This window comes from Malus domestica, chromosome 11 (genome assembly GCF_042453785.1).
Source record: "Malus domestica chromosome 11, GDT2T_hap1".
NCBI lineage: Eukaryota > Viridiplantae > Streptophyta > Magnoliopsida > Rosales > Rosaceae > Malus > Malus domestica.
Genome location: NC_091671.1, coordinates 10,347,037 through 10,374,276, shown reverse-complemented (window position 1 = coordinate 10,374,276; position 27,240 = coordinate 10,347,037). Strand labels below are relative to the sequence as shown.

The 27,240-nt window shown below is 38.8% G+C and overlaps 3 protein-coding genes and 1 non-coding gene across 9 annotated transcripts; 2 read left to right on the top strand and 2 right to left on the bottom strand.

The window, feature by feature from the left end:
- The first annotated feature begins 10,197 nt into the window (after positions 1 to 10,197).
- On the top strand, positions 10,198 to 15,165 carry LOC103447810 (uncharacterized protein At1g24485). The gene is made up of 9 exons (XM_008387012.4): positions 10,198 to 10,315; positions 10,690 to 11,209; positions 12,080 to 12,555; positions 13,029 to 13,161; positions 13,266 to 13,334; positions 13,480 to 13,551; positions 13,638 to 13,709; positions 13,975 to 14,216; positions 14,803 to 15,165. The coding sequence occupies exons 1-9, from the start codon at positions 10,204 to 10,206 to the stop codon at positions 14,985 to 14,987; spliced, it is 1,881 nt and encodes a 626-aa protein (XP_008385234.3). The 5' UTR covers positions 10,198 to 10,203; the 3' UTR covers positions 14,988 to 15,165.
- Positions 15,166 to 16,771: 1,606 nt separating this feature from the next.
- LOC103447768 (probable NOT transcription complex subunit VIP2) lies at positions 16,772 to 24,220 on the top strand. Of its 6 annotated transcripts, none has more exons than XM_008386973.4 (15): positions 16,780 to 16,938; positions 18,190 to 18,322; positions 18,939 to 19,044; positions 19,115 to 19,293; positions 19,443 to 19,491; positions 19,606 to 19,824; positions 20,529 to 20,735; positions 20,813 to 20,914; positions 22,131 to 22,219; positions 22,330 to 22,512; positions 22,819 to 23,244; positions 23,339 to 23,391; positions 23,471 to 23,512; positions 23,774 to 23,918; positions 24,003 to 24,220. In XM_008386973.4, exons 2-15 carry the CDS (start codon positions 18,305 to 18,307, stop codon positions 24,060 to 24,062), a joined length of 1,878 nt encoding a protein of 625 aa, XP_008385195.3. In that variant the 5' UTR covers positions 16,780 to 16,938; positions 18,190 to 18,304; the 3' UTR covers positions 24,063 to 24,220. The 6 variants fall into 6 exon arrangements, with proteins under 6 accessions (XP_070663720.1, XP_008385195.3, XP_070663722.1 ...); XM_070807621.1 differs by having other exon boundaries at positions 22,128 to 22,219; XM_070807619.1 differs by having other exon boundaries at positions 16,772 to 16,938; positions 19,443 to 19,824.
- Positions 18,967 to 19,044, bottom strand: LOC114819894 (small nucleolar RNA snoR35). Its single transcript, XR_003767192.1, has one exon. It is a non-coding gene; the product is annotated as a small nucleolar RNA snoR35 (small nucleolar RNA).
- A 960-nt stretch (positions 24,221 to 25,180) lies between the features above and the next one.
- Positions 25,181 to 26,801, bottom strand: LOC103447769 (stemmadenine O-acetyltransferase-like). Its single transcript, XM_008386974.4, has one exon. The coding sequence runs from the start codon at positions 26,786 to 26,788 to the stop codon at positions 25,403 to 25,405; it is 1,386 nt and encodes a 461-aa protein (XP_008385196.3). The 5' UTR covers positions 26,789 to 26,801; the 3' UTR covers positions 25,181 to 25,402.
- Between the last annotated feature and the right edge of the window lie 439 nt (positions 26,802 to 27,240).

The window sequence follows — 27,240 nt, the reverse complement described above, 5'->3', positions numbered from 1 at the left end:
ACGTTACTAAGTTTCAAGGACATTAGAGATAACAATTACCACGCTGAAACCCACGTAGAAAACGGAGTTGAATTTCTGTGCGTAACTTCCTACGAATATGGCCAGAAGCGTATTCTAGAGAAGATGGAGCGTAACCCGAGTGGTCTTTATACTACGACCATACGCCCCATAGAATGCCACTATGTGGCCGGCCCTACCACAGGGACCGCGCACGAAATTACACTTTGGCATGATCGTTTGGGACATCCTGGACGAATAGCGATGCGCCGTATCCTCAAAACTTCACACGGGCATCCACTAACCCGAAGCTTAGGTTCGATCCATGAAATTGCATGCCAAACATGTTCTATGGGAAAGCTTATTACTAAGCCTTCTTATGACAAGATTCGTTCGAATCCTCCCATCTTTCTACAACGGATTCAGGGGGACATTTGTGGACCGATTCAACCTCCCTGCGGACCATTTAGATATTTTATGGTTTTGGTTGACGCTTCTACACGTTGGTCACACGTGTGCTTGTTGTCCACAAGGAACGCTGCATTCTCCAAACTGTTGGCTCAGGTTATCAAGCTCAGGGCTCACCACCCTGATTATCCGATCAAATCTATTCGATTGGATAATGCTGGAGAATTCACATCTAAAACTTTTGATGACTATTGCATGTCGGTTGGGGTTGAAGTTGAACATCCTGTACCCCATGTTCACACCCAGAACGGCCTGGTAGAGGCTTTCATTAAGCGTTTACAAATGATTGCTCGATCGTTGGTCATACGTACCAAGCTCCCGATCGCTGCTTGGGGCCATGCAATATTGCACGCAGCAAAGTTGGTCCGCCTGAGGCCTGTTGCGACACAACCATTTAGTGCCCTTCAGTTGGTCACCGGATGCGAACCCGACATATCGCATCTGCGCGTTTTTGGTTGTGCGGTCTATGTGCCGATCTCGCCGCCCTTACGTACAAAAATAGGGCCTCAGCGAAGGATGGGAATCTATGTCGGATATGATTCTCCTTCGATTATTCGTTACTTAGAACCTTTGACAGGCGATCTGTTTACCGCTCGTTTCGCGGATTGTCACTTCTATGAGACAGTCTTCCCGTCGTTAGGGGGAGATAAGAACGTCAACGTTCCTAATGAACGACGCGAATTATCGTGGACGACTCCCACTTTGTCTCATTTAGATCCCCGCACCGCTCAATCTGAAGCTGAAGTGCAGCGCATATTAGATCTCCAGAGCATAGCTCAGAGCATGCCAGATGCTTTCACCGATCTAGCGCGCGTGACAAGATCACATATTCCAGCTGCGAATACGCCTGCAAAGATGGATGTACCAAATGTACGACGGACTACCCTCCTGGAAGCCCGGGACGCCAATTCTGGTGATCCACGTACATTAGCGGCTAGCCAATCATCTGCCCCTACACAAAAGCGTGGCAGACCCCTTGGTTCAAATGATTCACACCCCCGAAAGAGGAAAACCACGGCACAAGGTCCTGAAGAGCCTACCGTGAATCCGACTATCGCTTACTCATTTTACCCAACTCATGAGGAAATTCTAGATTATGGAAGCGTCCTTGAAGAGACGAATCCTCCTCCCGAGAATCGTGAGATTTCGGTCTATTATGCTAGCTTAGATGATGTGTGGCGTAGAAATGAGATGATTGTCGACGATGCATTAGCATTTGCAGTAGCTACTGAGATCATGTTGAGCGATGACATTGAACCGCGTTCCGTTGATGAATGTCGACGTAGAGCTGATTGGTCAAACTGGAAACAAGCAATCCAAGTCGAACTTGATTCACTTGCGAAACGTAAGGTGTTTGGACCTGTAGTTCCTACTCCTCCACATGTAAAGCCCGTTGGCTACAAGTGGGTTTTCGTTCGGAAGCGTAATGAGAAGAACGAAATTGTGCGTTACAAAGCTCGTCTTGTAGCACAAGGTTTCTCACAACGCCCCGGGATTGACTATGACGAAACTTACTCACCCGTTATGGATGTGATTACTTTTCGATACCTTATCAGTTTGGTAGTTTCCGAAAAACTGGATATGCAGCTGATGGACGTAGTAACCGCGTATCTCTATGGGGATCTTGATACGGAAATTTATATGAAAGTTCCCGAAGGACTTACATTGACTGGTTCAAATATTTCCAAACCCCGGAACACGCTCTCAATTCGGCTGAGGCGTTCACTATACGGTTTGAAACAATCCGGAAGAATGTGGTATAACCGTTTAAGTGAGTATTTGACTAGTCAGGGATATGTGAATAACGAACTATGCCCTTGTGTGTTCATTAAGAAGTCACATTCCGGATTTGCGATTGTTGCAGTATATGTCGATGACATGAATCTCATCGGAACTCCTGAAGAGCTCGCGAGAACTGCTTCGCACCTGAAGTCGGAATTTGAGATGAAAGATCTAGGTAAGACTCGATACTGTCTCGGTCTCGAGATAGAGCATTGTTCGGATGGAATCCTAGTACATCAATCGAACTACACCCAGAAGGTGTTGCGCCGTTTTAATGAGGATAAAGCGAAGCCTTCGAGTACTCATATGGTCGTTCGTACGCTAGATGCAAAGCGAGATCCCTTCCGTCCGAAGGAGGATGATGAAGAGATTTTGGAGCCTGAAGTTCCTTATCTAAGTGCGATAGGCGCTTTATTGTACTTAGCTCAATGCACTAGACCCGACATCTCCTTCGCTGTTAATCTTTTGGCAAGATACAGCAATGCACCAACATGCAGACATTGGACTGGCGTGAAAGACATCTTCCGTTACCTTAAGGGTACTACGGATTTGGGCTTATTCTATCCCTACGAATCCTCGAGTGATGCCGCATCCTATGCTCATCGGGTTGATTCTCGCCTTGTTGGTTATGCCGACGCTGGATACTTATCTGATCCGCACAAGGCGCGTTCTCAAACGGGTTATGTCTTTACCGTTGGAGGCATCGCAATATCTTGGAGGTCAACTAAACAGACCTTAGTTGCCACTTCGTCTAACCATGCTGAAATTCTCACCTTACATGAAGCAACTCGGGAATGCTTTTGGTTGAGAGCAGTAGTGGGCCATATTCGAAGCTCCTGTGATCTTCATCCCGCCGTTAATGCCCCGACGACGATTTTTGAAGACAACGCAGCTTGCATCGAACAGCTCAAGAAGGGTTACATCAAAGGAGACAACACCAAGCATATTGCGCCGAAGTTCTTCTTTACACATCAACAACAAGAGCATCAGAAGATTGAAGTCACGCAAATCCGATCACAAGACAATCTGGCCGACCTCTTCACCAAATCACTACCGAATGCGACGTTTCAGAAGCTTGTTCATGGAATTGGTATGCGTAAACTTTCTGAGTAGTAACTTTGCTATTTCTCTGTGGAATTATGTCAAACTCAGGGGGAGTATCTTCTAGATACTTGCTTGATCTTAATGTACTCTTTTTCCCTACGATTAGGAGCATTTTTCCCACTGGGTTTTTGCTACCTAACTAGGTTTTAACGAGGCACCCACCTTGGGCTGGTCATATCCCTGATGACGTCCTGTAGACGTTTCTTTTGACTTTGCATTTCTCACGCATTTTTCCTTAGACTATGGATTTTGTCCCTACTCGGGTTTTTGCCATAGCCTTAGGGGTTTTTTTAGTGAGACTTACTACTTATGCAAGTTCCTACCTTATTGAGAATAAGCGTTGTTCCTTGGAATCAATGCTGACGAGTCGACTTCCTCAACTTCTGCATGATGCTGAATCTACCTTGAGTATTTACACACTCAAGGGGGAGTGTTGTAAACATTCCTAGTTTAAGTATGATTGTGTAAATCCTAGATAAGATTTGATTCTAGTTATCCTTTCCTATTACAACTTGTATTACTTGGAGGAGAAGAAATATCTTCTCTCCCTTTACTACTATAAATAAAGGCACAATGCAGGAGGGATAACAACACACACATTCCCCTACAATTCTACAAACACACCTCTCTCTCCTCTCTCTCTCTGCCGCCGGCCCTAGTCTTTCTGTCAGATAAAAATAGACCACAACATATTCTAGTTTATATTTTGTTAGTTTCTATTGCATTTATTATTTATTAGCATATATAAATTATCACAAATTGTTGACTTATATCCAACAGCGAACAAATTGGCGACTAATTGTTAATTTGGGATACAAGGAATCCATTGAGGAGAAGTCGACACTCCAAGACGATAGTTCTTGTTAGGCGTCCGATTGTGGTTTCCGCGCCAACCTATTTACGGTCCCATGGTTGGCACATCATCAATTTAATAAGGGTCATAAGGTCAAACAGCAAGAAGACATAAATTAATACGATTTGAAAATATCATAAGGCAATGTGAGAAATTTTAACTTTATGAACCATTTTGAAAGCCGTAACAATGGTATGAAAGAAATTTACCTCCACAAATAAGACTTTACCGTTTTTCCTGGCTTCTTTACATTTTTTTTCTTCAGTATAATTAGATTCAGTTGAACTGCTATCAATTCAATGACTTCTCACAAATTCTTCTCAATTGAATGCATGTACCATACAAATATTGCTCCTTCTAGCTCTTCCTTGGCCATCTTCATTTGCTAATAATCGTGAGTTTGATTTTCCGTTCTTATGACAAATACTATTTCATTTAGGGCTGGTTTGGTATGGGATACCGAATCGAAAATCACGTCCTGATTCCCAAACCGAAGTTTTCGGGAATTCCAATTTCAAGACCGATCCCAAACTAAATTTTCGGAAATCCTAAATTTCGGGAATCCCAAAATAGTGACCAATGCATAAATTGCCTTAAGATCTGCTAAACTGAAGTAACAAAATGACAAAGCTATACAGATTACAGACCAGAAACAAAGCTATAGCTGACTGACCTTATGCCAAATCCCTCGAGCTCTTTTTCAATTAGATGGAATAACTTTATAAAACCTGAATTGGTAGCAAATGATGCAATAACTTCCAGACTAAATATTATGGTAATAACTTACCAACAAGAAAAGCTCTTCAGCCTCATTAAAAAGAAAAATAACAGGTCGAGGAGAAACCCATCCAGAATCCACCTGCTATTTCCAGCATTGATGTTGCAAAAGAATAGAAAAATAAAGAAAATGACATGAACATGCAAGAAATGGTTAAAATGCCCCAAATTTTAAACGAAATTGAAAACCCCCAAATCCAAAACCCTAGAATTCAAATGCCCAAATTAAAAACGAATTAAAGCTATAAACAGACTTTACCACATCAAGATTTCCAGATGAAGACAAGAATATTACCTTAATGAAGAGAGAAGTAGAAGGAAGCAGAGGTGGCTGTATTGATTATCGAATGGAGAGGAAGTTGTCAAATTCAAAAAGAAAATGGAAGACTGGAGTTTGGATGTAGTGTGAAGGTAAGGGGGAGAGAGTGAAAAAGTGGAGGGAGGGAAAGAGAGAGAGAGAGAGATTTGTGGGTCTAAACTGAAAGGAGTAAATAAGTAGGGAGGGAAGTGAAGGTGAAGTGAGGTCACAGGGCTTGGCGGAGAAGTCAGAGAGTGAAGGTGAGGTTGGGTTTCATTTTGAATGAATGGTTGAGATTAATTCTCAACCAATCCAATGGCTTATAATATCTAAAACTATATATACTTTAACTTTGGTTCGGTTTGGGAATACTGAAAAAGTCATATTGTGAGACCTATTCCCGTACCGAAAAGTATCGGTATCAAAATTTTCAGGATTTTCGGTTTGGGATTTTTTCGATTCGGTTTCGGGATTTTTTCGGTACGGTTCGGGATTTTTGGTATTTTTTTTCCACCCCTAATCTCATTGCTGATTATGCCGATAACAAAATACTTGTGATTGGCACTATATGTCTTTAATCTTTACTTTAATTTCATTTTACTTGTTACGCATATGATCGATTTATAGTGGAAGATAGAGGCCGTTTTCCAGATGGCAGATGATTGCACCTATAACACAGTTTCAAGTGCAGCAGCAACGCATTATAACGAGCATCACATGATGTTCCCTTCATTCACGACCAACCCCTTTAGCCGTAGTGCATGAAGCTAATGGTTTTCTCCTTTTTTGCTGATCAGATATTTTCACTCTCCATCGCTAGGTATGGATATTGCACGCATACTGACATGAAATATATGAAGAAAGTTGAGGTTCCACTATAAAATCAATTGACAATATGGAAAGTAGTCCAACTAGATATAAACACATGTAAAGTCTATCCTCTCATTAATGTGGGATTCACTCTCAATACGCCTTTCACGTGTGGCGCATTTTCAAGCTAAATACATGAACAACACGAATTGGGTGACGTGGAGCACGTGCGGCTGTTGGGTTTCACATGTGGGCCAACCTGCTCTGATACCATAAAATGTTCAAGAGGCTGTCATATAAACACTAGAAAGAAAGAGGGAAACTCCTTTTCCTAGGAAGCAGTCAAAGCGAAAAAACATGCACCTTCTTATAAGGTTCTTAGACCAGACATCATATTCGACGACATTGTATGTTGAATTTCATCCCTGCAAAACAGTTGCTTATTCCAAAGAATCTAATTCAATCAACATCCTTCTAAATCATTTAAGATCCATTCCACTGCAAAGATAATAGAGAAAGAGAGAGACTTTAACAGGTAGATTAAATTCATATCTAATACATCCACGATTGTCAAAGGTACAACAGTTTCAAAGTTAATTTGTGAACGTAAGAAGGATCTGTTTCAACTTTCGAATGTGTCAATGAACGTCATAATCCTCTTTTGATCAACTATCAATTCCTCAGTTGATGCATCTGTGAAGAATCCTCTCTCCACCATTTTCCAATTAAGTTTCATTGCCCTTGATTTCTCATTGTTATTAACAAGCCCTCGGATAATCGTGTTATAGGTGCAATTTTTTGGAGGACAACCTCTCTCTTCCATCTCTATCAATGAGAGTAGTGCAACACACAACATTTGGATCCAACTTTTAACCTACCATATCTCTTAACAGTTTCATTGCCTTGGAAAGTTGTTGACTTTTACACAGGCCATTAAGTAAAATAGAATAAGTTTGAACATCTGGAAATTGTCCACAAGCTTGCATTTTGAAAAACAGCTTTTATGCATCATGTATTTTGCCTAGCTTGCAAAATCCTTCCACAAGAGTGCTATAAGTAACAACATCCAGAACCACTATACTACGAGACATTTCCTTAAAAAGCATCAGTGCCTCATTTATCCTTCTATGCTTACAATATCCATTTATCAGTATGTTACAACTGTAAGCAGTAACCATGGAGCCCTTGTTAAGCATTAGGTCAAAAATCTTTTTCACATCACCCATTTCCCCTCGCAAGCAGTAACAACCCATAAGCGAATTGTAAGTAAACGTGTTCGGGAAGGAATTTCACTGAAGATGATCCTTGGCTCGAGCACATAGCTTCCCAAGGAGTTGGCACTTTGGTTGGTTGTCGAGCTCCTGCTTGTTGAGAGACTGCAAGAGGAGGACATAGTTAGTTCTGAAATGTGCCTTTGTGGGGTCCTAGGTATAGGTAGTGTTCTAAAAAACGCCCTAGGCGGAATATAATTTTCACTAAGGTGATAATAGTAGGGATGAAATTAGCAATTTTTAATGAATTTAGGGACTTATTTTACCGAAAAAATAATTCAGGAACCTAATTTTCACTAAGGTGATAATTCAGCGACTAAATCGGCATTTTACCCTAATAGTAAGGATGCAATTAGCAGTTTTAATGAATTGAATGACTTATTTTACAAAAAAAAAATAATTCAGGGACCTAATTTTCATTGAAGTGATAGTTTAGAGACTAAATCGGCACTTCACCCAAATTTTTATACGTGCTTCTTATAGAAGCCCTTCCAATAAAAGTGCTTTGAGTAGAAGTGCTTCAAGCGTTTCTAAACTAACCCTAACTAGTTTTAGTTTGAAGTCAAACAAAAAAAAAAGTTTTGCCTTTTATTTTATTTTATCAAAAGATGAATGAAAATCAAATTTAAAATATCTTCTAATATTGTTAAATTACGAGCTAGTTGATCAAATGTAATTCAAGCGGCTCTTTCACTAATCAACATCTAGTAAACTAGTGAAGGCCACATGTCTGGTGTCTCTAAATTGGTGTCTCTTATATATCTCCTTTCTACCATTTTGACATCCGTCCTAAACTTTAACCTCAAATTTAACAGCATTAATCTTTCAAGAATGAATTTAAAAAAAAAGTAAAAATTGATAATTAAAAAAACAACGGATTCTTGATGTCATTCACCGCCGGCGAAGCCTCTTTTACTCTTCCCTCTCTTTCCGATGAACCCACCCACTGATTATTAATTTTACTCTTGGGTTTCCTTTCCCCTCTTTGTGGGTTCACTTTCCCTTTCATATATAACCATCAAATCCTCCCCAAATTTCTTTCATCATTTTCAGGATTTGTTAGAACTTTTATAGAAGATAAGTTCTATTGGGATTTTCAACCAAAGCCTAGATTATATCCCTAATCAGTGACATTATTCCTAAAAAATTAGCAAAAGATTCCACCCAAAAATTAATATGACAGAAGTTTGATTTGACTGTGGATATTGAATGGGAAGATAATTATTTCAATCTTGGGCCAAGAGAGAAAGAGAGATAGAGGGAGGATCCGAGGGGAGGCTTTGGTAGCAACGAGTAGGAGTGTCCAGAGTTGGGTTATTGGCGGCTGATGAGGTTTATCTGGTTGCGTGGACAACATCTGGTAGTTCTTTGTTTTTTTTATTCTTAAGTGTATATGGAGGAGGCTTTGGCGACAGGAGTTGGGGTAGCCACTCCTGGAATGGTGTTGGCCTCCTTGGGTGACTGTCTGGGTTGCTAGGGCGGGAGATCGTCGAGATCCAGGGTGGGTGGGAAAGCGGTGGCTGCGAGTTTCTTTATTTTTAGTTTTAGTTTCTTAATTTTATTAAAAGTTAATGGGGTTAAGGTTAGGTTCAAATGGTTGGACATGTGTCATAGAAATCAGAAAGGAGACATATAAGAGACATCAAGTTAGGGATAGCAGACCTGTGGCCAACTAGCGAAGTGTTTAGTAACCTTTGATTGAGGACTTGCTTGCTTAATGAAGATTATCCCTTCAAAAATTTCTTCCCATTCTCTTCATGTGAAGATTCACGTTCATGCACGTTCCATTCTATTTTTCTACTGCCAACTTGTTTATGATAAGCAATGATTATAAGAATATCAACGCCGTTAATCTCCATAAAAATGTCGTCGTCTGCGACTGGGTCTACACTTTAGCTTGTTCTAAGTTCTATCTCATAAAGTCCACTCTCTTCCTTTCCCAGAAGTTCACCACCAACCGTTGATTTTGACTACTTCTTAATCCATAGAGATCCCTAGAATCAAACGAATGAGAGCTGTAGTTAACGTCAAAGTCAACAGAGAGATAATCTTGTGGGTTCCGTTCAGGTCCAGGAGCTATAGCTATGCTTTCAAATCAAATTGGCTAACAGCGTCTAGAACAATCATTTAAGCAAAGAAAAATAATTTTCGCACGTTCTTTTCTCCTTTTGTGTATTCTTGTTTATCTTTGTTAATAATACTTGCATCCAAAAGATTCAATTTCTTAAGTTTTATTTGAAAATCATCACTACAAAAAATCATTCGAATGAATATCGTTCAATCATCCAAATTATAGAATTAATAAACGGTTTATCATGAATATGTTACTTAGCATTTATGTCGTCGACTAAATCCATACATTTTAATGCATAAACGATCACTAACTAGAATGATTGTTTTTTGTAAAAATGATCTTTGAATGAAAATTAACAAATTATTTGCGAAGAGTGAGATATATGCATTCCTCCTTCACGAAATACAAGTACTATCCATTTTTATTTATTAATTTTCATTTAATTTCTTCAATCTTAAAGTCCAAATAAACAAGATATGCACGAAGATAAAATTCTTACAGGAAATCACATCCCCTAAGAAAAAAAGACACTATGCAATTCTATTGGTTCTAGTCTCTACACCTCTTCGTTCTCATATGAGTCTGAGCTCATCTGATGACAACTAAAATATAGAGGAAATTCCCACTGGATCCAATTCCTTCATACTGCCAACATGCAACTAGTATTATTGGCAAGAAAAACTCCACATTCGATAAGTCAATGCCCTTAATGTAAGGGTCAAGATCAGCCAACTATCACTATATATGGGAAGGGCTTATTACCACTAATATGTGCCTCTTATTTTGTCCTCAGTGCTCACCAATCACCATGGCTAGCTCCATAGTACTGTTGTTAGTGTTACTCCTCGTAGCTCTGTCTCTGTTATCTGTATCCGCTAATCGTGAGTAATGCAATTATTTGTACTATGCTTACTAATTTATCTATTAACACTTTATATTCATAATTTAATTTCATATCTCATAAGTAAACGTACTTTAATAATCAGGATGTCATAAATGCGATCTGTTAGTAAATTTGATACAAATAAGATTATTCTTGTACTTTTTTGTACTTAGCTTTCACTTTCTTTACTTTAAAAAGTTATTTTTGGCATTTTAAAAAGTGATGGAGAGAATTTGCACTTGAATGAGTGTATGATGACTATTTTGGAGTTCGGATAAACAGTTGCAGTATAGCATCACCGTGTTGGATACCATCCTTGTATGTTTTGTATCAAACTAACTTCTTTTGCTTGCTGACATGATTCATCTGCAGTTGTTAGCATCGATTGCGGGTCATCGGATTCATTCACGGACGAAAATACGATCAAATGGGTTGGAGACGACGAATTTGTTTCAGGTGGAAAATCCCAAGTGGTTCAAACCACAAACGGAGTGCCTCGTGTGTTGACCACCTTGAGAGTGTTTTCAACCAGGAAAAGAAACTGTTACTCCATCAAAGCAGAAAAGGGGGCTCAGTTTCTTGTGCGAGCAACTTTCTTTTATGGAAACTATGACAAGAAATCATCTCCTCCTGAATTTGCTCTTCTTCTGGACGGGAACTATTGGGCCGACGTCATAACTTCAGCCACTGATCTTGTGTATAAAGAACTAGTTTATGTCGCCAACGGTGATTTTATAGAGATTTGTCTTGCTCAAACGAAGCCTAACCAGCTTCCGTTTATATCAGCTATCGAGATCCGGGGCTTGGGCACGGATATGTACAGCCATGTGGACGCTGAATATGCTATGGTTCATACAAGAAGGGTTGCTTATGGTGCAACTGATAATATAAGGTATATAAAAGGTTGCTTATAATTGAAACATTTTGACGCCCTTCTTTTATCATTTTATACTTTGCACCTCTATAGGCACATTATTTAGTGAACAAATTTGATAACGACTCTAACATTATTAGTCATTCACTTGTGTCATATAAACAATTTTGGTAGCCGTATATACTTGTAAGCTTCACTGCATGTGAGCTCAACTAGATTTATATTTAGCAATAATCAATCACGTGTTCACAAAAGATCAACAATAAATCTGTTAGAGATTAAAGAAAAAGCTAACAACGATCGCTCATGTGAATGTGAGCATATAAACAATTTTGATGGCCGTATATACTTGTAAGCTCCACTGCATGTGAGCTCACCTAGATTTACGTTTAGCAATAATCAATCACATGTTCACGCGAGACTGACATAAATCTGTTAGAGATTACAGAAAAACTAACAACAGTCGCTATTGTGAATGTGAGCAGTAGTACTATATCAACATACTCAATTAACTTGGCCAAATTTTAAGTCAACTCAACCCAAAGCCTGACAATGGATTGGATGTAGGATCCACATAAAGGTCGTACCCAGTGCACAAGGCTCCCGCTTTACGCAGGGTCTGAGAGAGGTGAATGTCGGCTAGCCTTACCCCCATTTATGGAGAGGCTGCTCCCAAGTCTCGAACCCGAGACCTACCGCTCATGGGCGAAGGCACTTGCCATCACAGCAAGTGCGACCTCTGGATGTAGGATCCACATATAGTCCATAATTTATCAAAAGTCTATAGTATATACTAATCCTACTTAAGTTGACTTCAATTTATTTATTTCATGAGACAATCAAATTCCATGCGATATTAATATATTTATATGTGTGTGGGTTTTCTAGGTACCCAAGTGATGATTATGATCGGATTTGGGAGCCAGTGGAGGGTGGAGATGGATTAGTAAAACTCACAAACGATCTACATATTATTGATACCTCTGTGCCAGATCAGCCTCCAGCTGCTGCTTTCCAGTATGCAATAACTACCTCAAAACCCTCCGTATCAATTAGTCTGGGCACTGATCTTCCGACCGATAAAGTTCCCATCTACATCATCATGTACTTCACCGAAATGAGCCAACTGACCACGTCCGAAACCAGATCCTTCGAGATTTACATCGATGGCAAGTCGGAGTCGGACCCCATTGTTCCTGTCTATGGAACTGTCACTGAGATGTATATTACCAACATTACTGCTTCTTCTAGCACAAATATTTCTCTGGTAGCTACTGCCGATTCGACACTTCCACCGTTGATTAATGCCATGGAAGTTTATTATGTCAGTGGTCCGTTAACGGGTGGAACGGATAGCAATGACGGTTGGTATTCGAGTCCTTAATCTTATCATACTATGATAATTCATGCACGAGGATCCTCTCCGGATCCTCTTTGTAAGAATCCTGAGAATTCTCAAACTGTGTCCGTTCATTGTACATCGTACAGTCATAAATCATTCTAAATATTTTTATTTAAAATTAAACATGAACAGTACCTGACGAAAACTGGTCGTACAATGTACGATAAAGGAATACGATTTGAGGATCCCCGGAATATAGTACTACTGCTCACGTTCACATGTGAACGTGAATCCATACTCCCATCTTATCGTTGAAACAAGGCGCTCAATAGCGTTGATCATATTCAGAGCCTAATAACATAGCATGATTTACATCTAATATCATTATATGACCATCAATGAGCTCATTATTTTGTGTGTGCATTTTCTAGTTATTACATTCCGAAATTGACGATTTTTTTCCTTTTTTGTGGGTTTTCTTTTGCTACATATCAGTGACAGGGTTAGGTATATTGCAAGACAAGTTCAGTATATTACAGGAATGGACTGGTGACCCATGCCTCCCTTCTCCATTTACCTGGGACTGGGTCAATTGCAGTTCTGATATTACACCCCGCGTAACAGCACTGTAATTACTTAAAAAAATTTCCCAAGTTTAAACCTTTTTATTTTTATGTTAAATTTTCAATTATATTATATATTCATTAATTTGCAACGCACTTGAGATTTCAGGTACCTGAGTGGCTATGGTCTCTCTGGCCAACTTCCAGACTTCAGCTCCCTTGATGCTCTTCAGACAATGTAAGCTATCACTGAACACCGCTAGTTAGTTGGTGAAAAGAAAATAATATAAACTGAAAAATATAATTAAATAAAAAAAGGAACCTGTTTAAATAGTTTTTTAGATTCTAACCAATGCACTTGCAAATTATTTTTTGAATTGCAGAGACATGCACAACAACAGCTTGGGTGGAGCCATTCCTGATTTTCTTGGCACCTTACCTAAACTAACCCAGTTGTAATATTTTCCCAGAAACTGTCTCCTAGCATATTATATTCTTGCTACTTTCTGTATAATTAACCATAATTTTTCTCCTGTATTAGGAATTTAGCAGACAATAAACTCAGTGGACCCATTCCCACCACAATTTCAACGAATACCAAGCTGAAATTAGTGTAAGTATACTTATTCCTTTTTCTCCCTTGATGTAATATGGACAAATAGAATTGATAACAAGTTTAAAAAAAATACGGAAACTAGATCATATCATATGAGCTACGATTTAGTGTCATATTATTCTCGGGTTAGTGTTCCTCAAGTTCTATTTTTTATTTAAAAAAAAAGAGTTTATATAGAACCGGTTCTGTTTTTGTATATATATTTCTCTTTTTTCTTTGCTTTTGTGTTGACAGTTTGAACTTCTATTTTCTGGGGATGAAGGTCGTCGGGAAATCCTGATCTTTGTGCCGCCGGCGCGACCTGTAAGACAATAATTCCAGCTGATAGTGATAATGGCTCTTCTCTTGGTGGTGGCAGCAGCAAGAAGAAAAGCAGCAAGCTACCATTAATTATTGGAGTTACAGTTCCAGCTATCATTGTTTTTGTGGTCATTGTGGTAATCATAGTTTGTGTTATAAGCAGCGGTAACAGGAGAAGAGCAGCAATTGCAGCACACTATGCAGGTAATTAAGCATACAACCTAATCTCTGAGTATCATATTGTGTAATACATCATCGTTAAAACAGGTAGTAAACCTAGGTAGCGACCTATCTGGCCAATTAAAAATAGTAGGACTTATCACGCGACAAACAACTTTTCACCGATATTCTAAACTAATAACGCATAATTAGTATGCAATACCACCTTAGTGGCGTATTGTATGTAAGTCTCAATTTTGTTAGTGGGGAAATCTTGGGTTGAAGAGTTTGACCGTGTGTCTTATCTAGCCACCTATAATAAGATGTCCTCACATTAGCATTTAGTTTTCAGCTAGATTTCTACTGACAAGCATATCGACAAACATCCATTCAAAGTATCAATAGTATGATTGACGTGTCAGTAGTCAATAACGTGTCGATATATATACCTACAAAATATTAAATGGTCTAAACAATCATTTAATTCAACGACCTGATGATTCTAGGTTCTCTCATGTTAGTGTCATGATACCCAACGACAAGTTATGTGGATTTACTCAATATTTTAGTAATTAGTCTATATGCTTGAAATTATGAACTATTGTGACTCCTATTTTTGTGCATTTTATAGGGCAAAACGGTGGTGGCAACATGCCTAACGGCCAGCCATCACAAGGAGGGCCAATAGATCCCCAGATGGTGGGGAAATACGCAGAAGTAGCGATGAATCAATTTGAGGTGAATATTCAAGGGCAAAGTGCCCCAACAACACCAGATCTAACACCTCAACAGAACGAAGAAAGGCCACTCTATTAAGTGGCTCGCCGTCGCCGGCCGGTCATCTTTTGTTTATAGTTGTGTCATGTGTGAGTCAAAATTGTATTCATACATAGTTGTGTTTTTTAATTTTTAATTTTATTTGTTTCCCTCCATCAATAAGAAGGGTCGAATAAATTGCAGTTTCACAAGCTAGCTAGATGCTGGAATTTCTGAACGTGCCACAAAGTTCAAACATAATTTAATCTCTACACTCAATTCTACTTTCTAAACGACTTATATGAATCTAGTTACCACACGGTGACTGTTTAGAGTGTCAATAATATTCACAAATGAAAAAGCGTACAAAAAAGTTACATTCTCTAATTTTTCTTTAGTAGTATGCAACACCGATTGAAAATATAATATCTAATCGTTGTAGAAATTAAATCTAATGGCTAAAACACCCATAACATTCATTGATTGTTTTGTATTTCATCCTCAAAACCATTACAGATTATGATTTGCTCATCCAGTGCATTCTTCGACACAATTTATGCAACTCTATGCGAGTTAAGGGATTGGGGAGTTCCGAGTTCGTTACCTTCAATTAAAAAAAGGGATTGGGGAGTTGGAGAAAGAGGTGAAGTGTGTTTAAACGAGAAGATATCATTTCCAGATCTCTTCCACCAAGGTCATCGGATCAAGTGATCCGGGCCTTTGAAATTTCATCTAACGGCCCACCTGTTTTGATCCTTTAAAAGTTATAATAATTTTTTGTCATTAGATGAAATTTTAAAAGCCTAGATCATTTGATTCGATGATCTTGATGGAGGATCTCTTCTCGTTTTGACATGAGTGAGATGGTGGCAAGAAGGTGCTTATGCTGCAACAGTGGCCCTTATGGGCCTAGCCGAAAAGGGGCAGCACTTCACTTCGATGGCAGATCTAAAAAGCCCACTGGGATAGTAGCAACATTCTCTTAATTTTCAGTTGTCGGTCGATTGAGCTGAAGAGGATTAAATGACATAAATTTACATGAAATATGTGAAAGGTAAAAAAGGTGTGTGGATGGCAACACTCTTGAGATATTGTATGGAAAACATGAATATGCCTTGTTCAAAAATTATGTGCAGATGATCCCTGGATCCTTGCACAGTTCAGTATGCTGAGAATACAGTTTAGTGAATCAATTATTAGAGTATAATTGGTTGAAAATTTGAAAAACAATTCTAACCAATTATAATATGACACTTATATAGCTGTATTTCTGACTTTTTTTTCTATAAAAAAAAAAAAAATCTTCTCGAGAAAAACTGTTTCAGACAAAACTTATAAATTACAACAAGAGTCTAGAAATCAAGTATACCACCTTAATATATAAGAATTGAATATTTTTTTCACAAAAGAAATTATGCTTTTATTCCCGATTTTTATCTTATGATGTTTTATCTACTTATATACGAGGTTTTAGGTTCACAAAACTTATATATGAGGTTTTAGGTTCAATTATCGCCAAAGACGAATTTGAACTACATTATTGCTACTCCATTGCGAAACTTAGCCTAATCCCGTACTTCTTAATGTACATTACGTCGTTTGTTAAAAAAATAAATAAAAAAATGTTTAAAAGCAAAATTGTATTTTCATTTCGTTATAAAAGTAAAAAATTACAACTTTGCTTTTGGGCAATAGAAACAACAACAACCGACAATTGGCAGTCGAGATTGTCTTCACTAAATTACAATTTTCCTTTATTACCCTGCACCCAGGCCCACCTAAATTATCAGATCCAACAGTCACCCAATAGCCACAGAGTGCGGCCCACTCCACCACAAGTACTCGCCGCCGCATACGATCTTTTCTCTTCTCCCTACACCGAACTTTATCATTGAAAAATCTCGACATTTTCTTCCCTCTCTGACGTTCTCCTCTTCTCTCTTTAGGGCAATCTAACTCGCTGTTTGACTCAGACCCCCAAACCCTCGCTCTCGCTGATCTGCTCCCTCAGGTACTCACTCTCTCCTCTCTCCCCGAGTCGGACTCGATCCCGACTCGGTCCGAGTTCGATCTCCAATCGCTCCGAGTTCGTTCCTCTTTCGTGGATCCTCGCGCCTGTGACTGTTGAGGAGATTTTGGTTTTGGTGCCCTAGCAACATCACTCTCTCTCCTAGGGTTTTTGATTTTAGGATTTTAACATCGAAATGACTGAGGCTAGTGTGCGTTGCGTTGCATTTTGTTTGGCTGTCGAGAAAATTTGGATTAATGAAGAAACCAGAAAGTGGTGGAGTTTATGATTTAAGTGTTAGGTTTTGTATTCGTTAGAATTTATGGCTTGAGATCTTTTCCTTTTTTTTTTTTTTTTTTAAATTTTCGTTTTAGAAGCTTGTGAATATTTTAGCGATTGAAAATGGGGTAGTTTGTGGAACGTCTCGAATTATGAGTTAATCTTTGGTGAAGCATATTACAACGTTCCGGTGGCGTGTTTTGATTTTGAAATGGTGTTAGATGTTTTTGAAAATGTTTTCAGTGAGTTAAAGTGCATTTGAAATTGGGAAGCAGATGGTTAAGTCTGTGGGAATCTGAGAAAGTTACTGGAGAACTCTGTAATTTTCTTCTTGGGATTGCTCACCTTTAAGATATTGTATAGTTTACCTTTTCGTTTTATGGAACTTGACATGGTAATTGAAAATACCATCTATGGGAATCTGATTTTTTATGTTGTTATAGTAATTGATAGTTTCATTTGCGTTTGGGAAGTCGAGAGTTCCTAAAAAATCTGGACACCTTATGCTGCAGGAGATACATTGCATTAGTAATTTAGTTAGTCATTGCAAAATTATTACGTAGAAGATTTTGGGTTTCTGTAAAGCTGATTATAGTGTGTCAATTCCTTGCCTAAGAAAACCCAGTTTGGGACTTAAGAACTACGGCTTGTACCTTGTGGTCTCAGGTTAGAAACCCGAAGGTACCTACCTTGCAATGGCTATTGTTTCATTCCCCCAAAGATTGTAGGGGTAGGCAATGGATCCAGTTTAGAAGCTGTGTCAGCAAGGTTGACATGTTGAGTCCTGGGTTATAAAAGAAATGAAATGAATACTTGTACTTTACCATAATCTCTCATATGTGTGTTTGCGTGTGTTGGTTGTGTATCTGTGCGGAATTATTTTGTACTAAAGTTGATGCCAAGTTATTGAATTATTATGGATGCATCTGTAGGCTATTTGTCAACAAAGAAGATTTATCAAGTTGTCCTTTTCAGGCTATAGGTTATTTGTTAACGGAGAAGATATATCAAGTTGTTCGTACAAGGAAGGGTTATTTCTCGGCAAGGAAGCAAGGAATGCGTTATTGCATGACCTTTTGATGCTCATGCAATGTCGGGTTTACTTAATGTACAGTCTTTTGTCCATATCACTTCTCTACAGTAAATTTTGTGTATAAGATATTAAGATTGTCTTCTTGACTCAAAATGTTATCTTTTTCCCAACAAGTCTGTCTAATCATGTAAGGTTTTGGATTGTTTAATGATTGAACTCTGGATTTGTTGTTGAAAGAAATGTGTCATTTGTCTGTTCATGCATCTTTCCAAGCACTTGCACTTATACACGGCTTTTTTCCCCTTCAATTTTAACATTGTCGTGAGATGCTCGTTAGGATTTGCACTTTATTTGCAAATAGTTTATGGTCAGACCATGATGCTGTATGCTTTTGTTTCTAAATTTTTGGTGATTTCATGCATGTCTATTGTTTATTAGTGTTATGTTTTGCATGATGAACTATAATTATTTTTGCAGTATGCAAGAAATGTTACAATATTGAATAGTTTTTCTAATTTTATGTAGACAAAACAGTGCCAAATATTGTATTCCTTACGGTTATTGTTGCAGTTGTGGTTTTTAGGATTAAGAGGAATTTAAAGTCTCTAGTGTTGATATGTGTTTTGTGTTTCATATGTGTTGCATAATTTGTTCATTTATCACGGGAAACCTAATTTGCTTTTGGTTGCAGTCTTCTCTAAACGGATCAGCCTCAAATCTCCCAGACAGTAGTGGGCGATTTGCATCATCTTTCTCTGGTCAATCTGGTGCAGCTTCTCCCGTTTTTCATCACTCAGGTGGGTTACTATTGCTTGAGTTTCTTGTGTTAGTGTCAATGTTAGTGAAATTTCAAGTTTCTTTCTGCAGGAAGTATGCAGGGATTGCATAATATTCATGGGAGCTTCAATGTTCCCAACATGCCGGGTACATTAACATCAAGAAACTCAACAATAAATAATGTTCCTTCTGGTGGAGTCCAACAACCAGCTGGAAGCCTCTCTGGCGGACGATTCACATCAAATAACCTTCCTGTTGCTTTGTCTCAGGTGCATGGGATATGTATTTCATATGCTAATTGTAGTTTTGAGAGCAGTGACATAATCGATGAACCTCTCTCTCTGCTTCTCTCTGTCTTTCTTTGTCTTGTATTTTACTCTTCTCCCATATTTTCCTTAAAAAAAAACTGTTTTTGCAGTTATCTCATGGAAGCTCCCATGCACATTCAGGAGTCACTAATAGAGGAGGTATAAGTGTAGTAGGAAACCCTGGATTTAGTAGTAGCACAAATGGAATTGGCGGTTCTATTCCTGGGATTCTCCCTACATCTGCTGCAATTGGTAACCGGAGTGCTGTTTCAGGATTGGGTGTGTCCCCAATTTTGGGAAATGCAGGTCCTCGGATTACAAGTTCCATGGGAAACATGGTTGGTGGGGGAAACATTGGGAGGAGTATTAGCACTGGTGGAGGCTTGTCGGTGCCTGGTCTTGCTTCTCGTCTGAATTTAAGCGGAAATGGTGGATCTGGAAGTTTAACTGTACAAGGGCAAAATCGCTTGATGAGTGGTGTGCTACCACAAGGTATATTGCCTTCCTTATGGAATTAGTTCTTTTCGTGCTTTATAACTATAGTTAGGCCTTCTGCAGTGGTTAAGGTGAGTTTGATTCCTATAACGCAATTACTACAATGGTATGAGTTTGAGAGAGGTGAGTTATATCTATTAGTTGCGGGATCCGTCCAATTTTTATTCTCATATTGGTTATTCCATTTTCTTTTAAAGGGTTTGTCATTTATTGTATAGGAATCAAACTCATGAGTTCAATATATTGAACTCAGAGTTGGAATTACGCTCATAGAACTCAAATTTTTTGGACTATTGTATGAATTTGATTCCTACAAAATTGGAAACAAACTCAATTTCCCAGCCTACTGTGGAAGGCCTTATCTATGAGACTGATGACTTAGGTTCTAGTAAGATTTGATGTTTGAAATGAATTTGAGCTTTGGTTCACGATTTGTTATAAGATTTCATTTGCTTATTAATTTGGTAATTAATGCAAATACTATAATTTTTTTTAATACCTTGGTGGATTCTGTTGAATTGTTGTAACACAGTTTGGTGTAGTTCCTTAGTTTTTAGGTTTGAATAGCAGTCCAAGAATTAGCAGGCTCAGCTGTATTGGTTGTTATTGCATATGGCTGTCTGGTGCTGAAATGAAATTGTTTTATCATTTTATCAAATTTTACTTACGGAATCTTCCTGTACATAATTTTCTGGTTTCAGGGTCTCCGCAAGTAATTTCGATGCTAGGAAACTCTTACCCTAATGCTGGTGGTCCACTTTCTCAAAGCCATGTCCAAGTGAATAATTTGAGCTCGATGGGAATAATGAATGATGTGAATTCTAATGACAGTTCTCCTTTTGACATCAACGATTTCCCTTCATTAACAAGTCGTCCCAGTTCTGCGGGAGGGCCTCAGGGGCAGTTGGGTTAGTAAAGAAATATGATGCAGTTTTGGTTGTATTCTATACAGTAATTGGAATATAATATACAGAATTTTTTTTAGGTTCACTACGAAAACAAGGCCTTGGTGTTAGTCCTATTGTTCAACAGAACCAAGAGTTCAGCATCCAAAATGAGGACTTTCCAGCTTTACCGGGATTTAAAGGTGCGCGATATATTCATTTATAAGTTGATTAGATTATTCGTTTTTGCAGTTGCATAATTTAAATGTTAAGTTAACCAAGACTTAGATATATTTTAGAGTTTGAAATTTAATATTTTGAGAAATGTTTCTTCGGTAGGTGATTTTCAGATGTTAGTATTCTTTGACGTGTCATTTTTTTGGTGATTTTACATTTTTATTTCCAAGTTTTAGAATATTGAGGGTATTCTGAATTTTCATTCAACTTCACCTCTCTCTTTCTCACACACACACTACATGCACACGCTGTCTCTCTCTCTCTCTCTCACACACCACACACGCTGTCTCTCTCTCTCTCTCTCACACACCACACACACTACATGCACACGCTCACTCTCTCTCTCTCTTTCTCTCTCTCACACACACACACACACACTCTCTCTCTCTCTCTCTCTCTCTCTCTCTCTCTCTCTCTCTCTCTCTCGCTCTCTCAAACATATATATCCCCAAATATGATTAACATACTCCCAAAACTATATGAAATAGAACAATCGGAAAGGAGTTTTGCTCTTCTAGTCAATTGCTCCTACCTCCACTAGATTATCTTGAAAGACATCCTTCTCTTGTGTTTCAAAAATTAAATTAGTTACTAATCTATGAAAATAGTGGACAGAATACCTAAATGACTTGCCATTTTGCTAGTCTGCTGACCTCTTCACAAAATAATGTAGCCTCCATATATACTTGCTATGTTCATCCTTTAATTTTTACCTAATTTCTCTAACCATCCCCTGTTGTGTTCTTTAGTTGTGTATGAGGAAAGTGCATTACAATTGTTGGCGACAGAGGTAGACTTGTGATAATGGATTGTGTTTGGGGCTTTTATTCTTTTTTCTCTTTGGTGGGTTGTGTGGTTGAGTGGAGGGAGAATTGTGGAAGGATGGATAGAAGGGCACCCTTTGAGCTGAGGAACTAGGCAGTGTCAGATAATCATGGGTGCCAATATATCTTTCATCTACCATTTTTTTTTGTTACAACTGAAGGGATGTAATCATGTAACCCTTGACCTATCATACTCCTAAACCATTTCCTCCTCCCTCACTGCTTAGGATAACCCCAAGGACTTAGCATTATGTCGTTTCACCACATATACATACTGCTTGAATGGTTGAACAACATTCCTGTAGGGGAGGCTGCTTGCCTACTTGCATTTTTGACCTTATTATTAGATCTTCAGCAGGTGGTGATGCTGAATATGGGATCAATATGCACCAGAAAGAACAACTCCATGACAATGCTGTGTCGATGATGCAATCTCAGCACTTCCCAGTGGGTTCTAAGCTCTAAATCAAAGAAGAGTCCTTTTCCCCCCTTGCCCTTGGATTATTACTTGCTCCAAATTTCTCTAAGCCCTTATATCTATGTATATTGTTTTGCAGATGGGACGGTCCTCAGGATTTAACTTGGGGGGAACTTATTCTTCTCATAGGCCACAACAGCAACAACATGCTCCATCAGTCAGCAGTAGTGGTGTCTCGTTTTCACAAGTAAACAATCAGGATCTTCTCCATATGCATGGTTCAGACATATTCCCATCATCACATTCAACATATCATTCACAGGTGTGGTAGTTTGGTTTCACAAATTATTCTTTTTGTTATAATGGGGTTTCACTGTGGGAATAGATTGTATGGTGATTTTATTCTTATGGTGTCATTCAACGTGGATTGGAAAACATATTCTTATGATTGTAGGTATATATCTGATGATTTGATTCAAAATGATTTGTTGGTCCAAATAAGTCGATTCTAGTACATCAGGAAAGTTGAATGGTTTTTTATCCTCAGATCGGGAAAAGCTTGAGTTATAAGCATTTATTTAAATTCTTTAGTAATTGTGGGATCTAACATCTAAAACTTTTGATTCAGACTAGTGGAGGACCTCCTGGCATTGGATTAAGACCTCTGAATTCTGCCAATTCAGTTTCTGGCATGGGTTCATATGACCAGCTTATTCAGCAGTATCAACAACAAAATCAATCCCAGTTTCGCCTGCACCAGATGTCAGCTGGCAATCAATCATATAGGGATCAGGGAATGAAATCGATGCAGTCAGCGCAATCTGCTCCAGACCTATTTGGTTTGCTTGGATTGTTAAGTGTCATAAGGATGAGTGATCCTGATCTTACATCTCTTGCACTTGGAATTGATTTGACAACGCTTGGATTAAACTTGAATTCAACAGAAAACCTTCACAAGACTTTTGGTTCCCCATGGTCTGACGAGCCGGCTAAGGGTGATCCAGAGTTTAGTGTTCCGCAATGTTACTATGCTAAACAACCGCCTGTACTACATGTGAGCTGTTCTTTTTATTAAAAATCTTTTTGCAAATTCAATCTTCTTCATGTATATTGTGCCTCTGTGCTCTAACTCAAATTGGTGGCTGCAGCAAGGGTATTTTTCAAAGTTTTCTGTGGAAACGTTGTTCTATATCTTTTACAGGTGCTTCTTGTTGGACCTCTCAAGTTATTTTCAATTTTCAAAGTATTGAACTCACAGAGTCATTCTCTTTTGTTTGCAGCATGCCCAAAGACGAGGCCCAATTATATGCTGCCAATGAACTGTAAGTGTTCATTTGTTTATAAATTTGTATTATTTCCCTTATATAAAAAGTTTAAAAACCCCATAATATGCGTACGTTTGTCCACTTAAGAGCTTATAGTGATGGAATGCTTTTGACCTCTTAACAGTTTCTTTGAGATCATGTTTTAAATCCTATGTGCCCTTCTTTTTACGACTTAAGAGTGTTTAATGTTCAGCAATATATATAAACAAGCCTTGATTGGTGTGTACTAAAATGTTGTATGACATTTGTTGTTGGCAGAAATAATAGAGGCTGGTTTTATCACAAGGAACACCGCCTATGGTTCATAAGAGTACCCAACATGGAACCACTTGTGAAGACCAACACGTGTGAGAGAGGATCTTATCACTGCTTTGATCCCAATACCTTTGAAACTATCCGAAAGGTAAACTGATTGAATTATATTTCGTGCATTTTATCCTAACTTGACAAATTGTAGTCCCGAGTTGAACCTATATTTTATGCGCAGGATAATTTTATTGTGCATTACGAGTTGTTGGAGAAGAGACCGGTGTTACCACAGCATTGACACTCTTAATATTTTAGAATGTAAAGTTTCAGTTGATGGATTTCATTCATTAGAACGTAAATCAGTTTCTCGTATCAATCAATGTTCCTTCAATTTAGCAATTGTAAGCAATCGTCTTATACACCTTATTGCAGTGTTCAGCTAATCAGCTTCTTACCCTTCTGTTTTTTTACCAATTTATGTGACTGCTCGAACGATAACTGTTGTCTGAAGTAGCTGCTGCTTTGACGCTGGGCTGCAAGGTTTAAGCATTGGAGGTAAAATTTATTACTTAACAATAGTTTGATTTTTATATGGGTCAACTGATTGGTTGAAAATTTTGCTATCAAAGTGCTTGTATGGACAAAAGTGTTGTGTTAAATTTCAACCATTGTTTGAAGCATTGTTAGAAGTTTTGAGCATCTCCTTGGTGCTTTTATATAGGGAAGTGAGTTTTGCACGCTTTTATCACCGGCGCACCCCCTGTTTCTTTTTGGTCTTCGAATTGAATAAAATTAGCGGCGAATTATTTTTTTCAAAAAAAAAAAGATCAAAGGAGAATTAAAAGCGAAAATAAACAGGAATTTATAGAAACAAAAAACAGCGGAAATTTTTTCCCTTTATATACTGAAATGTTTAGTGTGGCCTTCGTTGAAAAGTTAAAGAGACAATCTTTGGATTATTTTTCTTATGACTGATTACGGAGTCAAGTAATTCTAAAACAAACACAAAGTTCATATAAGTTTGTTTGTTTGGCTAGAGATATTTAGAGCCGTTTGATGATCATTTTGTTTTCAGTTTTTAATATTTTGAGTTTTTAAAATTCAACTTGATTTTGGTACTCAGTTTTTATATTTTTCTGAAACTAGAAATTGAAATGATTATCAAACGGGCTCTTAGTTATCACGCAATGAGTGAAAGAGATGTAATTGGTTTGTTGGCAGCTTTGTGTGACCTCTTAACGTCCAGTGATCCTAACCTACGATATGGGATTCTGGGATTTGGAGGAGTTTAACGAAGCACTACCATCGGAGCGATGTGCCTGGTTATGGAATAACCCGGAGGATTTTCGGGCTAGGGTTCTCCAGGCGAAATACTTTCGTCAAGGAGACTGCGTCCGGAGGATACCGTCCATCCTTGGGCTTGTTTAGTTTGTTGGGAGGAAGTTGTCGCGTCAAGGTTCGAAGTGGCTTGACAAATCTGGTTGCCTGCGACTCGTTACATTTGCTTGTTCTTTGGAAAATATGCCAACACTTTTGTTCAAAAACAACACAACAAGGTGGGAGAAAAAAAACACACGCGCACACACACACACAAGGTATGCAAGCATCAAAACGAATTAAAGATGATGATGATACTAATCAAACGACGGTCGGATTCATAGAAGCATACGAGAGCAGGTCGTCGCTGCTTTCGATTTTGGCCATGACGTCTTCTTTCAATGACAAGGACGCTTCTACGCCATCACCATCTCTCGTGTCACTCAAACAAATTAAACCATTGGATGGTTGAGACGTTGCCCATGATGGCTTTCCCCATCCGAAATTGGTTTCATACAACGGAAACCTGCACCAGCTGCTGCAAGTATACATTTCTATATCTCCGCTCAACAAAAGACCCGCAGACCTTTTGACGGTTTGACATACTTCCTCACCACTGACTCCATTTGGATGCTTTTCCTTATATTCCTCAATCCCCTTCCTGAGTTTACCAACCAAGCTCTCGAGTTCTACTTCGCTCTCTGCTGTGATCAATGCTGCAGCGTACCACACGAAATTCCCCCGTATGTTTTCTGTCACAGCCTGCCCCCATCTTTTGCGCATGTTCACGGTTGCACACCACATGGATGGCTTCATAAGACCAAACTTCGATCTTGATGCTTGTATTAGGTTTTTCCAAATGACTGCCGATGCTACTTCAACACGTGTTGGGTTTGGCACCGTGGCGCTAGCAGCCTTGGACTTGAGAGCAGAAATTTTCGAAGCATCAAACACAAATCTCCTCGTCGCGTGTCTCTCCGTAGAAAATGTCACAGGAGCTCCTAGTGAGTCCAAGGAATCAAGGGATGGGGCAAGAGAAGCTGCAACACCGAATTCCTCGGGAAGCAGTACGTGGTGAGTAGTACTACTGGCCGAGCCAAGAGCGAGTGCAGCCCAACATTTGATGAATGTGGCGGCTGTAAAAGCATCGGCAGCTTTATGGTGAATGCTGACCCCGATTGCCAATCCGCCACATTCAAATAAGTTGGCCTGGACTAGCACAAGATATCCTGTCTCAGCTTGTGTGGACATACAATCAGTTGGAAGCAACCGTTTTAGGATCTCAAAATCGGGGTTTTCCAAAATCCTCGATACGGGACAGTTCACTTGGGCTTCAAGAAATGCAGCCCCACGGTCACTGCAGCTGATTGAAACATTATATTTAAATTCTCCGGCGAAGGGGTAGAATCGAGTGAGGGCTTCAGACAGTGATTTCTTTAGTAGGTTGGATCTTTCGGCAAACAAAGAAGGATGATCGATATTTTTGACCTGGCCGTCGTCGCTGTTATTTTTGTTGGGATAGAAGAAAAGTAGTGGGATATAAATTTCAGGTTGATACTGATCAAAAACAGAGAGGCTCAAGCTTTTAAGGTGGTCAGGAGTTGGAGAGAGTGGTTTAATTGTTTCCTTGTGGATCACTTCAATCTTGATCTCCGAAGCCATCTTTTGCTCCACACAAGTTAGGATTTTCATAAAGAGTTGGTCCATATAAGTAGGCAGGGTTACCTACCACACAATGAGTCAATAATTCTTGGCTACTCAAGGTTTTAAAGGAAGTTTTCCTCGTAAACACTTTCTGACTGATTTACAAAAAATTGTACTTATGTTTACAACGGTTTCGACCATAAACAAGAAGTTATGTAAAGTGGCCAAGAGTAGCAGCTAAGTATTATTCATGACCTTATATCCCACGCTAGGCAATTCGGGGGTGGATTGGAGGGGCAACTAACCCTAGGTCCCTAACGCAACCTATAATCGGACTCACATTCGGGTTCCTGTAGATTCATTTGCGCTCGTGTTTCAATCGTTTTCAAGTTGACTCGGGTTAGCTCAGGTTGCCCAATTTTATTTATCAAACATCAAATCAAACAGCATCAACACCAGTTAAAATTCAATTTGATAAATCACTATCAGTCTCAACTCAAACTTCAATTCCACAT